The 18,251-nt window shown below is 37.5% G+C and overlaps 3 protein-coding genes across 3 annotated transcripts in view; 1 reads left to right on the forward strand and 2 right to left on the reverse strand.

Moving 5' to 3' along the window:
- Nucleotides 1-484: 484 nt before the first annotated feature.
- Nucleotides 485-2,481, reverse strand: LOC128706822 (serine/threonine-protein kinase meng-po). The gene is made up of 4 exons (XM_053801763.1): nucleotides 2,157-2,481; nucleotides 1,984-2,083; nucleotides 1,728-1,910; nucleotides 485-1,649 (listed from the first exon to the last, which is right to left on the reverse strand). Exons 1-4 carry the CDS (start codon nucleotides 2,479-2,481, stop codon nucleotides 485-487), a joined length of 1,773 nt encoding a protein of 590 aa, XP_053657738.1.
- A 5,680-nt stretch (nucleotides 2,482-8,161) lies between these two features.
- On the forward strand, nucleotides 8,162-9,488 carry LOC128708236 (pancreatic lipase-related protein 2-like). Its single transcript, XM_053803196.1, has 4 exons — nucleotides 8,162-8,298; nucleotides 8,403-8,794; nucleotides 8,884-9,223; nucleotides 9,401-9,488. Exons 1-4 carry the CDS (start codon nucleotides 8,162-8,164, stop codon nucleotides 9,486-9,488), a joined length of 957 nt encoding a protein of 318 aa, XP_053659171.1.
- A 5,870-nt stretch (nucleotides 9,489-15,358) lies between these two features.
- LOC128707544 (uncharacterized) overlaps nucleotides 15,359-18,251 on the reverse strand; it is a 37,385-nt gene continuing 34,492 nt past the window's right edge. Inside the window, exon 7 of the mRNA XM_053802501.1 lies at nucleotides 15,359-15,486. Within this exon, the coding sequence (XP_053658476.1) occupies nucleotides 15,359-15,486 (128 nt within the window). The remainder of the gene's footprint in view (nucleotides 15,487-18,251) is intronic.

Consider the following 18,251-nt stretch of genomic DNA (forward strand, 5'->3'; position numbering starts at 1 on the left):
CTTTGAAGGCATCAAATTGTAAATGATGTACAATACATACGTCTGCTGCCTAGCTGCAGTATTCAGTGGTGTTTTGTTTCTGCTATTATTTAGGGTGAAATAAACATTTGGTGGATGCTCGTTATACCATTTCAGGGAAACGAATACAACCGTTGTTTTATAGAATGATTCAAAGTTATGCTTTATTGATATTTAGTGATGGTCCACAAGGTGTAACGTTTCATTTAGATGTTCATTAAACAAATCGCCGTGCCGTTCCACAAAAAGTGATTTTTTTTAACACGTGCAGGAGCAATCTGTGCAGTTGGTTTTGTATGACTGTGCTGGTTTTGTTGTTTTGTAAAACATGAACAAGTTTGTGCACAATGTCTAATCAACGCATTCAGTTACAAACAACACACACACTGGTTTTGTGCGATCTCCGGTAAATTCACGGTAAATTATTGAAACTTAAACCAAAAATTATAGTGCCAAGCGAGCAGCACTATTTTCTCCGAAAGAAAATCCTGTCGTAAGCGCTTTTTTGTGTTTTCTCAGGCACCTGTTTGGAGGGTAGAGCACTGAGAAAACCATCCGATCCACGATCGGTTTCTAGTTCGTCAAACTCCAAACTCTGACTATCCCGTTCTTCTGCTGATTCTTGTTCTTCATAGGGATTGTTCTCAGATCGTATGAAGGTGGATCGTTTGGGAAGTGTTGGTGATTTGGAAATTTTCCTGCTATTGGGTCCACTTATGGGTCCCCCTTTCAAACTACCGTACCCACTGTCTTGTATGCTACTCTTTTTATCAAACAAACCGTTGCGATTGGTCTCTGTCGCTGGTACCGTCACTGATGCAACCGTATTAAATGCCTCCTTCACAAGACCGTGCGTAGCTGCGAGAAGGCTCGGTTTGCCAGAGTTTATCGTAATTGAATGTCCGTTAATGTTTGGTGAAGACCAGTTATTGTTACTATCCCGCGCCGTAATTGATCCCATCTCACTTGGCCCGACCTGCACTGTTCCAGTTCGTGGATCGATATGTTTCTGTGATGCTTCCTTCACGGTCGAATTGATCTTTTTCTCTGCTCGTTCAAGTGCGGCCACGGAAGACACGTGTCCTGGGACGGCTGTTCGTGAAACGGTCGATGAAGGTGTAGCCGAACCCGAGTCATCTTCCTCCTCCTCCTCTACGATCACCGACGATTGGATCCAGTCTCGTATGCGGTTTTTCTTTGCGGCACGATCGACAGTTGTCTCGATGCCGCATTGAGCCAGTGTTCCTAGAAGTTTATTTTTTTCCTCGACGCTGCTGTGGAACGAGTACATCGATGGACACAATTCGTCTGGTTCATTTTCAGCCATTTCCTTTTCGGCTGTTTTCCCAAGCCACCGATCATCGAGATACTTTTGTAAATCGCTCAGCGTCTTTAACCGTCGATCCGACCGGGGATCTAGAAATTTCTTAAAAAGCTTGCACGCCCTTGCCGAAAGCAATTTGAAAAGCTTTGGACAACGCTTCATCGGAAACGTAAGAGTTGCCTGGTGCCATTGCTGGTAACGATTATATCGTGGATCATCAAGAGACGCTTTTTGCCAGGGTAAACAGCCTGTAAGACATACAAAGCATACTATGCCAAACTGCCACACATCGTGAGCCGTATCAGTCCTGGATGTGAAAAAGGAACCAAAAACAAATTGACAGTTGTAATCACGCTGCGCAATTATTGAAAGGGTACTTACTCACTTGTATTTATCATCCGTTTTCACTAGCAACACTTCGGGAGGACTATACGGTAGCCATTCATTACGCCTCAGCACCTCCTCGCCGAGTTTCCTTGATTCGCCAAAGTCACACAACTTGATGCGTGCAAAGTCTGACCGAAAGACTAACACATTGTCCAGTTTAATATCGCGGTGGATAAGGTCTCTGAAAACCAAAACAGTAACGGCAACAATTAAGTAAGTGCTGGCAAAAAAAGGAACCATTATTGTTTTCTCACTTTTGATGAATGTAATCGATCGCTGACGCAAGTTGTCTGGCAACACGCTTTGTGTGTAGCTCACCAATCCCACTATCCGAAACATTTGATGTTAAGTCTCCTGCAAAAGTGTTGGAACACATCAAAGAGAACCTTAAGTTCCCTTGCACTTTAGCGCTTAAATGTAGCATTACCTAATGGTGCATATTCCTGAGTGAATACGTAAAATCCGGCCGTTTCGAACGCGACGTCATAAGTGGTAACAATATTTTTATGCTGCCCGAGCATAAGACTGAAGTGAAATTCCTTGTAAAAATCTGTCAGTGAGACGAATGGTTTGGGCAGCAGTTTTAGCACCATCTCTGTGTCGGTAGCGCGATGCTCTACGAGCAGTATTTTCCCAAACCATCCTTCACCGACAATTTGTAAGATGTCAAACTCGTCAGACAGGACCACTTTATCGAGTTCGAACTCGCGAACTTTGTGGATGCTTCCACTAGATTTCTTCGAAGATGCCATGTTTGTCGATGTTTTGTAATTCACTAACTAAGATAACAGCACAAAGCTAGGCTGCGGACCTCATTTTGTAATCATTATTTTGATGCTTCCACGTTGCTAGCTGCTATTGAATTGCGTTATAGAAACAAGAAAAAAAGGTAAAAAGAAACAAATATAAAAATATGAACAAAACGTAGGGAGGATGAAAACAAGAAACTACGATTTTTATCGTTTATTTATCAAAAACCGCATTCTGAAGGACAAATTTAATTACGTTGCACAAGAGGATGTACCGAAATAAACATACGCACCGGCGAGTAGACCGTTGATCACAGCGGGCAAAATAAAAGGGTGACATTGAGAGAAAGTAAAGGAAATGTAATACTTTCAACTCATTCACAAGTTGTTTTAATTTTTAGTTTCGCCACCATTTTCCAATGTCACATACATAGATAATTAGAGATGCATTGATGGAAATGGTTGATTTCTGATTAATGGATCATGTTCTATACTGCACACATACGTGGAAACCTTGCTTGACATTTTTTTCCACTCCGTTTTATAAACGCTTCTCACTTACACAGGAAATGAACCTGTAGTCTCTAGGTATTTTTGTTGTATGCCGTATTATATTGCATGTCAAATGAAAGTTTTTTTTTTATTTTTAGGTCCTTCTGATGCGAATGTTCATGATATGGGACGAGCGTTATGATCAGAGCCAACAGGTGATCGTGGTATATGTTTGTGTGCCCCGGCTTATTTTTAAACCCTCAATATATTGGCGGTTATCTGTTATTCGTGCTGTTTATCAGGGTATGGTTGTTTCATCGTTTTGATTTGTGTTAGCGATCGTTTTGAAGGCTGACAACTGTTTTTGTGGGGCTTATGTGATGTTGACGCAAATGGAACTGTATGTGATAAGAGTTACTTAAACAAGATGTCATAATATTGAAATCGTGAATTTATGTCGAAGATGATTTATTTCAGTGGACTTCGCGATATGTCGTAAGCTACGCACGATTACATAGAGGTATTTCTATAGACTGTGATTAATCTTAAATCACTTGATTTGAAAGTGTTTATTAAATAAACAACCCCGATAAGTGCGTCGGAGTTCATAAATCTGATAAGCAGGAGTTGTAATTTAATCTCTATGATTACAAAAGAACTGGTCACACCATAGGAATTTCTATATGTCATTCCAACAAAGCGATACAATAACATTCGGATGAAAATCATACTTAAAATCTATATTTTATCTTGTCAGGTCTCAGTTCAATAGCGTTTTGGTTTGTGGTTGATGGAACCAGTTTCGACGCCTTGGTATGATATTCTCTTGTTAATATACAAGTCAAAATAACGTTAATTTATCGAGCTGTTGATGAAAAAGTTTGATGTCGTACATATTGTTTGGTTTTCGTAGCTGTTTTGTTTCAGTCGTTTAAGTTGTCCTTCAAATGAAAAAGAGAGCACTTAACGATAAGGGTTATGAAAATGAATCATGGCCGATCTGTAACCAAAACATAAACATTAATTAATTTTTCACTTACTTTGTGTTATGTATGTGTGTTTGAATGTAAATATATCCAAATTGGCAAATACTTTCACTTACACTCTCACTTCAATACATGTTACAAAAATATATTTCGCAGAAATTGATCACTTCTTAACGGGTTATCTAAGGGCATTCACATAAAACTTTCACGGTTCTCTACACGTATTTAGCCCTTCTACAAATTTCCGTCGTAGCACTTTATTTTAAACGGCAATTGTATTCCAAAACCTGAACGTTATGTTTGCATAATGCATAGTTTGTTGTTGTCAAAAATGCAACATTATTTATTACTTCCGGAACTATAATTAATCCGAGTTTTAGTCACTTAAACAACACGTTTTTCATCGTTTTGAATCCGACTCACTATGCAGTATCATGTTGTCCTGTATCATCATGAGAAATTCCATTACTGCTTAGAAATGTAGGGTGTGGTTTGTTACTGTATTGGGAAAACCAGCTCTATTGACGAAATGAAACACAGTTTATATCGCATCCAAGTGATTTTTCATCACATCAACAGCAAGTGTCGTTGTGGTTGTAATTGCAAACGTGGAAATGTTGGTATCGTTTTGACATTAAACCATCTCACGGGCCCTGTTTTCACGAGGCAGCATGATGCCTGCTGTGCGGCGGCAGCTGTGGTTGCGCCGAGCTAATGATTTTCTAAATTTATATATCACTAGATTTTTACACAACGATGTTCACTCGGGTCAGCGTTGCCAAGAGAGAGCTGGTGATAGCCGCTTTGGAAGATTACTGTTGCAACATAATATAGTCAATCTTTATCAGATCGTCAATTGCTATTCTATATTAACTTGCCAAACGGAAGTGGCTTCATTCTTAGATTGCACTACAAACGGTCGACGAATAGTTTAAAACGTCAGATATCGAATAAACGATGAGTACAACTGAGTATGATGTTGATCGCGATCATGGTGGCACGGCAGTATGGTGTGTTTCGCTCACAAACTCGGATGGTGAATAAATACTCTCCATCTAGTGTTCGCTCTCATCGTAAGCTATTTTTGAATATCGTATCGATTCGTAATTCAACACTTTCCTTCGTACAAGTGCATTTGAAGCAAGGAGAAATTCATTAATTTACACTGTACGATGCGGAAGTAGGTAATCATAAACAACACATAGATCCTTGTTATGAAGAATGAGGTAATTGTTGGATTTTGGTTAAAAAAGCAGCACCAAGTAAATTTAACGTTCAGTTGTTTAGTACCTTGTTTAATGATGGTCGAAACTTCCCGTTTCAATTAAAAGTAGTCGATAGAATGCAAAATAACAGATAGATCATGAAGATGATGACTTCAGGACGCATTGAGAGACGTCATTATTTTAAAGTTTGGTAAACCGCTATCAAGATACAACTCGTAGCGTCTGATATATCTATTGTCGTGCCTGAGGAAACTCCTAGTAAATATGATTCTTTTTTGTTTAGTTGGTTGGATGGTTGGAATTCAACAAGCTTCTAACAAATACTCAATTTGGTCTCCGGAAATCAAAGGGTACTAACGACTGCTTAATACTTCTCGTAACAGAAATTGAACTCCTGCTCACAAGCAAAACATAGGGCCTAATTTTCTAGATATGCAGAGGGCACTTGACTCAATTTCTCCGTACACTGATACGATAGCTGCAAACTGCAGGGCTTGGACAAAAAAGTTATAATTTTTTATCAATTTTTTGCTGGAACTTCATAAGGAACACGTTTAACTGAAACGAACCAGCTAACATGGACTTGTAAATTTGTACTTGTACCCCCGCTATGTAAATTTCAAGTGAGTGAAATAGATTTTTGTCTGAAACTCAACTGCAGTATTAGACAAACGACAGAGTCGCTTAAGTCGCCTTAAGGCAAATCTCAAGGAGGAAAATACATCAATGTAAGTGACGTAAATAAATAAATAATTGATTAGTTAAATGAATAATAAACAACATTTAGACGGCTTTCCGTTTTCTCAATAACCTTAATATTTTACTCGAGAATGAGCAATTGCGGGGTTAATAATTAAGTTGAATGTGATCCATAAATGCTGATGAACGATTTCAATATATAAGTGCATTGAGGAAAAATACACATAAGTAGCAATTACAGGCAGTCCCCGAGATACGCGGTTCCTCTTATACGCGGATTCGGAGATTCGCGGTTTTTTCGGAAATTTGACAGCTGAGTTAGTTTATAGCACAAAATCTAAGCATAAAGGTGTAAAATTGGTCTAAAATAGCTTCCTTTGTCAGATAAAACATTTGTTTTTAGTTTATTTTAATGTATTCTAAAAAAAGCCTGGTTTGCTGAATAAATTAAGGGCAGAGAAGAAAGTACTTTGAACTTTGATGTACAAACGATTTTACTACCGGATTCGACTTACGCGGAAATTCGAGATACGCGGAGTTTTCCCGGGTTATAGCGGTCCGCTATAATTGCGTACCTCGGGGACTGCCTGTACTTGTTAAATCATTGATCCCCGGCAAACATGTGTACCGTTTGATGTCAAGAGGCTCAATTAAATTAAATACCTTTTCTATTTTGTTTGCTATTTGACTATTTGTTTTCTATTTTATTTAACTCGTTTGAGGTTGTGTGCTGATTAGCTATTTGAACTAGTCGTGGGCAATTGAAAAGGTTTCTATAAAAAATACAAATAGTTCAACACACTATTATCATACCTTATCTTATCATGCATAGCAGTTAAAGTGTATTTCTAGTGGAGATATTTAGCGAGCTATCATTATAATGACTGCATCAAAAGCTGGCAGAAATGAAAGTGATAGAATTTATTGCGAAAAAATTAACTGACAGTGTTTGCGCCTATCGTTAGGCAATTCGCACACCATAAAGATTTGTCAGGCGTACTTGCAATGTGAAGAGTTTAAACAAAGATTGTTTGTTCGTTAAATGATAGAATTGTTTTTTTTATATAACATAAAATTTGATAAATAAGAGCTATTCACTTCTGAAAAATAAATAAAATAAATAATAAATAATAAAAATGAAAAGGAAAAATTCCGAAGTAAGCAAGTTTGGATGATAATTTGATTCCCATTCTCAATGCTAACAGTTACATGTTACATAAAAGGTTACATTAATAGAAATTATGTGAGTGAAATAAGGTTCAGCACTGTGTAATCAATTGAAATGTTGAATAATCTTTACTATGTGTAAAATTATACTTTCTTAACAGAATACTGAAAAAGTAATTTATCATTGTGTTTAATGTTCGGTTAGGTCATATTTTTGTTAGATTTTCATGTACTAAATAGAGGTATATGTGCAAATAAAATATTAACCTATGATGTATATGATTGACAGCGCAATAATAACATTGGTAGATGTTTGATGTGTTCGATATAGCCAATATGTGAATCACTTTTCAATTTTAATAAAGACTAATATTGTTTTTGTTCAATATCGCATAGTATCTTCCGTCGTGGTCATATATAACCGTGGCCCGTACAGAGTGACACAAAAATAGAAAGCAATGTAATAACCTACTACCATATATGCATTGAATAGGTTCTTTGAAAACGATGTGCTAATCGTTTGAATATTGGGTTTACGCTAATGGCAAATAAAAGTGAAAATAGAAATATCTATGCAAACTACCAACTGGTGGTTAAACAGCTTTCGAAACTGGTTTTGTGTTATTTTTCTTTGCACTTTGTTGTTTTTTATGGCATAAGTTCTAGCCAACAGTGCGCTTGGCAGTAGAAGAATAAAGGTGAAAAAAGTATATTCATTGATCAAGCTTATAAAATGAAGAATGTTGTTTCGGGTGGATAGTTTGAACAGTTTTGTTTGATTCTTTTCAATAAAGGAAAAGTTGTTCAACTCTTTTGGGTCATAGTTTCGAGTGTGGGCTTTGGTTCTATTGCACGGTATCTTGAATGTGTTAGGCGTGTAAGCATGCTTGCTCTCTTTGGGTTGTGTTTTACAATGAGAAATTTCAAAATAGAGGAAAAGAGGCGTTGATGAGTACGTCAACAAATGTGAAGTGGGTCATATTGATAGTGTGATCTTCCGAATTTCATCCCATAAAAGCTTTCGCTAGTAGAGTGATCTTGGCATTCCAGTGACAAACGGTGGAGAAACGGTTGAGTTTGAGCTTAAAGCGTGTAGTGTTTTGTTTCGCAAAAATGGGTGCACATTTCTTTCGAAGCGGTTTGAGTCGGTTTGTGTTGATTGCTATAATAGCATCAGTGTTGGAGATGACAGTCGTTGCACAAGATGCTAGTTTTTATACAAACTTAATCACGTTTGCGATCCACAACAGGTAAAGGCAGGATATCATTTTGATCTCAAAAAAGCCTCGTGTAAAAATAAGCCTTTTTCAAAATCGCATTTTCCATGTTGTTTGCATCTGTGTGGATATTACAGTGAGCAAAACGTGACTACGAACGTTGTCTCGGACTTTGCGGATTTTGAAGCGCTGGGCTGCAACAATTCGGATCCGTTTACCGTCATAGTGCACGGATGGAAGGAGAGTTGCCAGACGGAATGGCTGGTAGACATGATAGGCAATCTATCAACCGTTCGGAACGGTTGTATCTATTGCATGAATTACAACAATTTCTCCCGCCACGACGACTATTTCGGTTTGGTGCGCCAGTTCTTGCCAATATCGGAAGTGTTGGTGACGAAGCTGCACCAGTTGGAGAAGTTTGGATACGATTTCGATGATGGTTATATGTTTGGATTTAGCTACGGTGCCCATCTGGCGTTCGACTCGTTAAGAAGGTTTGGTCCCGGCAAGTTGGGTGCGCTGGATGGTGCGTATATGATTGATGGAATGATCGTGAGAGCAAAGGTTTGGCAAGTGTTGTGACATGATTTTTTTCGATCGATATTGTTTTCATAGTTTGTGAGCCAGCTGGCCCCGGTTTTGATGGAGAACAGAAGTATCGCGAGAAAGATCCAAAAGAAGCCGCGAAAAATGTGCAATGCATCCACACGAGTGATAACTACGGTACGCACGAGCGCAAATGCCACCAAAACTGGAATCTGGGACGTTGCGGCAAATCACAGGACGCAGCCGGTCCGTACCCCAAGGGCTCACATGGGCTTTGTCCATACATTTACAATAGCGCGTTCAAATATGACTTTTTAGCCATGCCTAACAAGCAAAACTGTGAAACGAAACGCCTTGCACCAGCATGGCCAAAAGGATTCCGGATGGGTTATTTCATGGATCGCAAAAGGTGAGAGCACAACAAATAGATTATTTCATAACAATCATTGCTTCTTTTCTGTAGACCTTCTTAGAAAAGTTTTTGCTGAGGAAGGTTGTTTTTTGTGATATTAATCCGGATGGAATAAAAAGGTTTGACTGATTTTTTTGAGCCATTTTTGACTTATTCCTCCGTTTTCCTTTACAGCGACGTGATTGGTGATCTTTTTGCAGCCACCTCGAGGGAATATCCGTACTTCGACAATACCTTCGCTAACGAAGTCAATGAAGTTTAATTAGTTTGCGAAAGGATACTGGACTACTAGATGTACGCGATGCGGTTGCCGGAGAACATAACATCCGTGCCGAATTAGTACCGTCCTGTGAAGAGGCCGAAGATTGTCGAATTAGTTTGTTAAAATTTTCTTTTATAAAGATGTGCATTGCAATCCCGGACCTTTTTCTCCTTGCTTTGTGCATGCAATGAAAAAAGTAAAAAATAAAAAAAAAACCCTTTTTCAATACCATGAGTCTTCATTCCTTTGGTTGGATTTTAATTTGATTTAGTCGTTTACCAGTAGATTGTTTACTGTGTTATCTGTCGTCTATATATTTCATTGAAAAAACATTGAAATTCGTTTTGTTACGCAAACCTTCTGAAGTGTCGGCACTTATAAATATGAACCATGTTATAGAAAAGGTAATTCTTGTAGGTTTCTATTCCTAAAAGGTCATGTTATTTAGAGTAGAAAATGGACGTTTTATGACAAATAGGACGTTAAAAACTTTGTTCACCTATACAGGTTGATTAGTTGCAATTATCATATCTACTGAAACTACTTCTAATTCGATACACGAGTAAGTTATAGATTTCATTCCATTAAAATTTGATATGAATTGTTGCTTTTTTATACAAAACAGTTGGTACAAAATGAGAAAATCCAAAATGAAAAGTTTCACGTCTGCACCCATCTAGCAATCGTACTAGAATAATCAATCAATTGTATCCGTTTGGTGTGCAACAAGAAGGCATGCAAGTGTTGCAGTTCTTGTCGATAGACCGATCGTTATCGTGGTGCAAGTTATTTATTTCGGAAATAATGTACCTTTTCGACGAGGGTAACTGTTTCCTGTTTCCGATCGCTTGTAGTTTGTATGTGTAACGCCAGGTGGATGGATGGAATGCGATGGAAGGCAGTGATTGTTAAGATTGAAAACAAAGCGATAACAACTGGGGGATTCCCGCTTGAAACTGAACGCTTTGATTGCGAATGCAATCAAGCCACAAAAACAATGGTTTTATTGGTTTGGGAAAATGCCCAGGCCCAAACAAACAGGACGATGTCGTAAACAAGTTACGGTAACGATAATTTTGGGCAGCAGAACAAACGAGTGCTACACACATCGATTCAGCATTTCATTGAACAACGATTATACGTTAGCTTTCAATTAAAATGTTATGTTTTGTAGTACTCTTATTACAATGCACAATTGTTTACAGAACGCATGGTGCGTTTTAAAGCCATAACGACTTAATACAACTTTTTAATAGAAAATACCTTAAATAACAAGGTGAATAAGAAACCTTTGTGGATTCTATTCTATTGCGAGCAAAGACATTTAAAGCTGGCCTCGGGCGCTAGAGAATAGTTTGTGTGAGTTGGAGTGATTTTGCCTTCCCATTTCTGAACAGCTACCACCAAGCTGGTGGTCTAGGTAGGGAAATTGCTAATAGTTTCAAGCAGAATATTTATGTACTTCTATACTAGTAGCTCAGCTCTTGTACAAATGATTTTCGCACTGAACCAGTAGAGCTAGGTGGTGGGATTGAGGTGGGCAAATGCTTAAAGTTAACTCAGCACATTTGCTCGAAAAGATAGATGATGTTACTTCTTGGTGCGGGGAACAAAAAGGTTGGTGGAACATTCCGTACCGCAGCACCTTGAAGCTATTGAGAAACTATTAAAGACATTCTAACGGTGTTGAAACCACAGGATAAGTGGTAAGGCTTGTGGTGAGTAGATATCATACCATGTTCCAGCAAACTTCCATCACATTCATTCGGAGCAAGTCAACAGGAGTGCGTAAGACAGTAGCTTTAGAATAATTGAACGGTTTCTGGGACAGATGAATTAAGTTGTCCTTTCAGAAAGTTGGACTCAATTAGTCTAAAAGTTGTGCAGACGTTTTAATAAGTATGGCCAGTGGAGCTTAGATTAAGATTTCATTCGTTGTAAAGTGTTGTTTAAGATATTTTAAGTAAGCCAACCTTAGCCCTGTTTTGTGTGATTTTTTCAGTTTTTGTTAGTTATTATGATTAATTTTATAAAATTAAAACAATAGTTATTTTAAGAGCTGCTAACTTATTTTAAACAATTATTTATAAAAGTGTTTTAACACTGAATGGTGCTATGTACATAGAACGAGTTTATTCGTGTTGTTGGAACGAAATTGGAGTAGCATGTCATAAACAGTTAGACTACAAATTTGATGAACCCTCCTTCTGAATGTTTCGCAATGGACCACATACGTAATATAAATAGTTCAGCTCGCTTATTCCATGTTCAGTATCAATTGAATTGTCTGTAGCTAAAAATAAAGCGTCATAATTAAATTTTCGAAGGTTCCGTAGTCACCATTTGCGAGTTTTTAGCTAGTTTTCTTTGTTGTTGGAAACATCTCCTCATTGCATCGAATGACGTGAATCTGTTTAATTGAAATAATTTGATTGCAACGGTACATAATGCTGGATCGACACAGAACGTTTATGAAATTGATTCTGCTCAACGCCACAAAAAGTTTACAAGACATTTTTTCTAAAATTCTTATTCATTTTCCTGGTTATGATGCTTGAAAGTTCAATGAAAATCATACTATGTACTAAACTAGAATAAATATGGAGCCATTTTTGTCAACACATTTTTACTAACATTCTTACTCATTTTCCTAGTTTTGATGCTTGAAAGATCAATGAAAACCATACTATGCATTAGAATAAATATGGAGCCAGAATGAAATGGTCATAATACCCTTACGAATCCGGTAGTATATCGGAACCAATCTTTGACACGAAAGGCCGTGTACAAAATTCCATCTAGCCCGTCTGCCCGTTCAAGACTTATTAACACTTTCATCTGACACTTTCATCTTGATCGCTCGGCTGATTTGATGGCCAGGTGATAGAATTAATATGTATAAGGGAAGATAGATTTACACGAAGACATGGTACATCATGTAAAATCTGGTGTATGATTATTCTTATGATTGAAAATAATTTAGCTGCTGTGGACAAAGGGCAACACAATGTATTATGGAAAACGATTTTAAAGCAAAAGGTTTTATTTTAATAAACAAATTTAATGAACATTAACCAAGGGAAAAGAATAAACAGTAGAACTTGAAATTCCGGGGAGTAAACACATATTACCATTGAAAAAACGACATCAGTTAATGTATGGAAAAGGAATAAAATATCTATGGCTCACCAAGCGAGGTTTAACATATTTCATAGATTTGGTTAATCTTCTTCTTCTTCTTTGGCCCGCTCTTATTGTTGAGCACGTCGTGCTGACATGGCCTGGTCACCAATACGTTAACCAATACGTTACGTTACGCAATAGATTTGGTTAATACCAAAATTGAAATTTAAATATCTGATTCGGGGTTTTGCATACGATATCTGTCTGTAAGAAAATAAAGTAAATTCGTGAAAATAGATTTCACGACAGTAAATGGTTAATTTCACAAAAGATAAATGACACTTCCATGGTTCCGCCGGTCTTCACACGAACGGACCGGACCAAAATCCCAATCCCCCATAGCAAGGACTGACTATCCGACTACGTGGTAAAATAAGTCGATACTGCCAGGCCATTCTAACAAAAAAAAAATGACACTTCCTCTCGTTGACTAGAAAAATATTTGACATGTACCTAATGATACGTAATGGTACAGAAATGTTTTTGTTTCTTTCGGAAAGTTGCTAAAGTCTCGTGATTGATGTTTTCAATGATTCTTTGATTCCTGCTGAAATGAGGGAATTTTGAAAAAGTATTACTGCACCGGTAGCTGTTATGCAGCTATGTTCATAACACTGTTAAGAAGAACAACTACATGAAAGTTAGAAAATAAGAAGGCTGAATGGGTAAACACGAAAATTTGTCGGATTAACAAAATGTTCATACATTAGCTGTAAGGTGCATTATGCGAAATCTAGCTGTTTATCCAGGAAAATAGCGTTGAAAGTGGTGAATAATTATTCGTCTTCCATTCGCACGACACAGATAAAACAGTATGAAAAGGAAATGAGAAAAAACCAGCAAAACACTAAATACAACGAGATTCCTAATTAAGCTAATCCGTTGGCAGTTTAAGTGAAAAATTGTACTCAATTAGTACGAATGGAATGAGAGCAGCTACGAATATTAATGAGCTATTAGCTTTTAAAGCAAGAAAGCGCAACTGAAACAGGTAAACAACATCGACGACAGATAGATAGACACGAAGATGATGAGGAAAACGGGATAAAGGATCCAATGAAAACTACGAACCTGAATTGTAACGGAATGTAATGAATTTACAACAATATTACCATATTAAGACAATTTTTCGTAACTTAAGCTAAGCCAGGAAAACTTTTGTCTACTTTTCGCCTTTTCGAGGCCCTCGGTGGAGGAGAAAAACTACAATCTTATAAAACATTTGCATATTTTTGCCAATTTTATTCGTCTAGCTTTCCCCTTTCACGTTCATTTTTCCATTACATGATACGCCTTGCGTTTGCAAAACAAATTACGTTATTTTCCATGTTTCAAATCACATGCTTGAATGCCATGTCAGTTTGAATTTGCTAGTTTATCTATCGTTGTTAATTTGAATTTAATGTACATGTATTTTGTTGTTAGTTCATATTTGACGATTATCGTCAAAAAGTTAGCATGCATTTGGTGCGTGCGCTTTCTGTATATCGACGGATTATGAGACCGATATATTATCATCTGCAATCTGCAATAATCACTTTACGTACTATTGTTAAACGAATATTAGCTAAATTATTTCAATAACAAAAACGTTGGTATAACTATTTTAACATACTATATACACACCATGCTTACCCTTCTGCTTACCAACTCCTATACATATGTATGTTGTAACTCCTGTTTTACAGTCGAGTAGAGAGTAAAGTGTTATTACTTTAAGTAGTGTTGTTTGTTATCGCGATGTGTTGGATTGGCTGTTTGGTATTATTTTACTGTCCTGTTTGCTATAAAAATATGACTAGTATATGTTTTCATTGGTTATCCTTCTCTAGCACGGCATATCATTTATAGAGTTCAGGTAAGCACCGGGTAAGTTCTATCTTTTAAGTTTAGGGCTTTTACGGGGCTATATATGTATATGTATTTGTTGTGTTTGTTTGTATGTGCATGTGTTTCAGTATGTGGTATAAAATATTAAAATACATTCCTATGACTTTTTATTTATCGGTGTTGTTTTTCATGCTGTTCGAACTCTCCGGATCACAGATCCGAAGATGCAACATAAAATTGTATAAAAAATAACAAATGTAGGTAAGCAAATTTACAATGGGTAGGATAGTTTTATAACAAATGCTGCAGTTGCTATCTTTCGTTACATATCTGCTATTTATTCGCCTAACGCTAGAAATTGTATAGAATGTCGTATTTAAGTACATCAAATTGTTTTACTGATGCCACATTTTTAATCAGTATAGAGCTGGTTACAGCTTTACCATGAAGGGTTAACAAGTCTTATGATCGCATGCCTCCACGATATGTAATGAAAATTTTGGTAACTTCATTGGCTTTCTTGTTATTTTCAGATGTATTATTATATCAACATGTTCTAACACAGAAACAGAAATCATCACAAAAACCAGTAGGAATCAAGAATAAAAACACATGATCAATCAACCCATTGCTCTACAAACTATTTCAAATAATTTGTTATAATGCATCGGACAGTTTCATGTCAAGGATCCTAACCCTACGTAGATGCATTGGTTGTTAGAATTTTATATTTTGTTAATGTGCAGATTTGAAGGATTTAAGAGTGCATCACATACACATGTACACGGGCAGGTTAAAGAATTGGGACCCATGGGCAGGTGGTTCGATACCCTGTTTTACTACGATAAAGCCGACTATTATCTTCCGACGGATAGTTTGAGCACCAGGAAGAAGAGACTCCTGATAACAAGCCATAGATCCACAGCTTGTAGAATAATTGGAAAGGCACACGATCGCTGATAGATTCCGAACGGATTGGCGGTGCCTAGAAGAAAGGGAACGGATATAGAAAATAAAATTAAATTAGTTTTTAAAGAAACGCTGTAGCGAAGGTTACAGCGGCATTCCCATCGAACCGTACAAATAGTTTGTGTGTTTAAACACGTATCAACACAATAATTTTCATGAAATATGAAGAGTTAACTAAAAATTATTTGTTTAGCAGTAGGTCAGAGATAAGGAAGAAAATTGTTTTTTTTTTGGCAAAAATTACGTAATTAATCACACCAATGATAGTTGCGATGCTCCTTACACTTGGTAGCACTTTTGTATTGAAATGGCGTAGGCTCATAAAGCTGTCACATCATTCAATTAGCTGAACCGCCACGTTTCCTCTTAACGATGGGGAATCAACGTGGCATGCGACTCCCCGAAGAGCAATATTTTTTCACTATAACGCTTAACTTGTCTCGTGCGAGTTTTCCATACATTTGATCTTTACCGAGCTTCTTATTTCGGTTTTCCAGTCGGCTTAGCTTAGAATTGGGAAGCACGATAATAATTCTGAGAAATAAAGCAAATTTTCACTTATGCGTGGTTCGAAAATGCTCCCTGGGGTGTATCACTTTGTTGCGGTGGGAGGTTACGTTTCGTGAGCATGGTATATTCATCAATTGGATAGATTCAATTAGATATTTGGTTGTGAAATCCAACGATGTAGTGTAAAAGTGTGTGGTGAGAATTACTGCCGTGAAATTAACCGATATTAATACTTTAATATATATTTTTTAGAGTTGTGGTTTAGACGGATGTAATAGTGAAAGTTTTGTTTTACCGTATGTACAATGGTCGTTGGTGTTATGAAACAATGAACTAATGTGTAGTTTTATTTTATTAAAAAAGTCTAATTTCACCATGAATTGATATTAATTATTTATTGGTACAAAATTATCTCTCGACGGATTTTTCGTTTATGAAACAGATATGGTTTAGTTGGTAGTTGTAGGTAAAATCAAGAGCGATCAAGAGGAATCATTAATGTAATGGAGCGAAATGTAATGGATTTATATGTACGCACACGATCTGCCGCAAGAAGAGCTCCGATGTTCACGATACGTTCCTCTACCATTTAGCGCCGATGATGGTAGTTGCTATTTACGTTTTCAAACAACCGCGAACAGAGTGGTTCAAGTGTAAGAGAAAATCGTTATTCCCCTTCGACAAATCAAACACTTACGTGGTCGCACTTCCGACGAAGGTTGTGATACAATGTGACTGAGTTTGGGATGAGGAAATTAAATAAGTTTTTAGTAAAGGGATTATAAGGATCGTCAGCATGGTTGAATGCTTCTTCCTTTGTGGTAAATGCGTAAAAAGTGAACCGCTTTTGGGATTATACCCCTTTTTATCGGCTCGGGTTGTTCGGGGTCGGTTTGTAGATCGAATGTTTGCTGCAAAAAGGGTGGCACTGGTTTTATGTAAAATGGAGCCGCTAGCGAAGCAATAAAGCCAATCCGCCCATCCCGCTCTGTAGGCTGTCAAATATTAGTCAGCAGGATATGGCAGGCAATGGGATTCGAACCGTTGTTGGTTTGTTAACTGGGTGAGTAAATTTCAAATGGAAATGTGGTACAAACCGCACAATTCACGGTTTGACCAAGCGCCTGGATTTGTCGAAGGCATCGAAATTTATCGGTGTTGGTTCAAAAAGGATATATTTAGGATGCATAGTCGAAGGTGCATGTGACTTATGGTCAATGTCATTGACGTTTTCATTTTTTACTGCATCTCAACGTTTTGGAACATAGGAGACAAGTAAATAAATCGATGGTAGGTGATGTAGTAGGAAAAAAAGGAAAAACAAATCAATAAAAGAGAACAAATGGATTATGTGCAATCGTAACTCATCTCCGGGTTAACGATAACAGTAAAGCCATGTTATGTGCTGTGTCGTAAACGATCACATAGCAAACGAGTACTGCTTAAAACGACCGAAACAAAGCCAATCATGTACGGAACACTAAAAGCCACTGATGCCGTAACGATGATACGGTTACTATTATAGGAATCAACATAAAGGTGCTATTCGCAGGTATGATGTATAGCAAGAATCGCTATGAATGTTGAAACCATTTCAAGTGCGGTAAAGAGGTACATTCAAACAATAGCGATAGATGTTCCAGCGAAAAGAAGTGAAATTGCGCAAAAGTTAAAGTTCAAACAGGTACGTTTTCCTTTAAAAATGCAAGACCGCAATGCTAAACATATGTGAATAATTGCAAAACGGTGTGAATAAATATTGGAGCCAATAGACCATTCCAGAAAAGGCGGCCCGATTGCATGATGGTAGCGGCGCCGGTTTTCACACGAACGGGCCGGACCAAAATCCCACCCAGACCAATCCCCCGTAGCAAGGACTGACTATCCGGCTACGTGGCAAAATAAGTCCATACGCCCAGGAGGTTCTTCCTATTTTCAAGAAAAAAAACCGGAGCACAGGACAAACAGTACAGTACATAATTGTTTAAAGCTTATTTTACTATTCGTGATTGCCATGTCTCGCAATTCTTTCGGTATATTCGGTTCAATTTGGTAAATGTATCTATTCAGCAATAGATCGAAATTAATGATGCATGTTAAAAGCTTCCCATGGAAGTGCCCAATAGGTAATATATCAATCTATTTAGGCGATCTTCCTGTTAGCGTGTATCTGCTACATTCATACAGCTGCATAGGACAGTGTGCTCTTCTCTGTTATGACCACATCAACGATAGCCATGTGCTGCGAATGCCGGTCTCACGGCAACATCA

The sequence above is a fragment of the Anopheles marshallii genome, chromosome 2, assembly GCF_943734725.1.
Source record: "Anopheles marshallii chromosome 2, idAnoMarsDA_429_01, whole genome shotgun sequence".
NCBI classification, from domain to species: domain Eukaryota; kingdom Metazoa; phylum Arthropoda; class Insecta; order Diptera; family Culicidae; genus Anopheles; species Anopheles marshallii.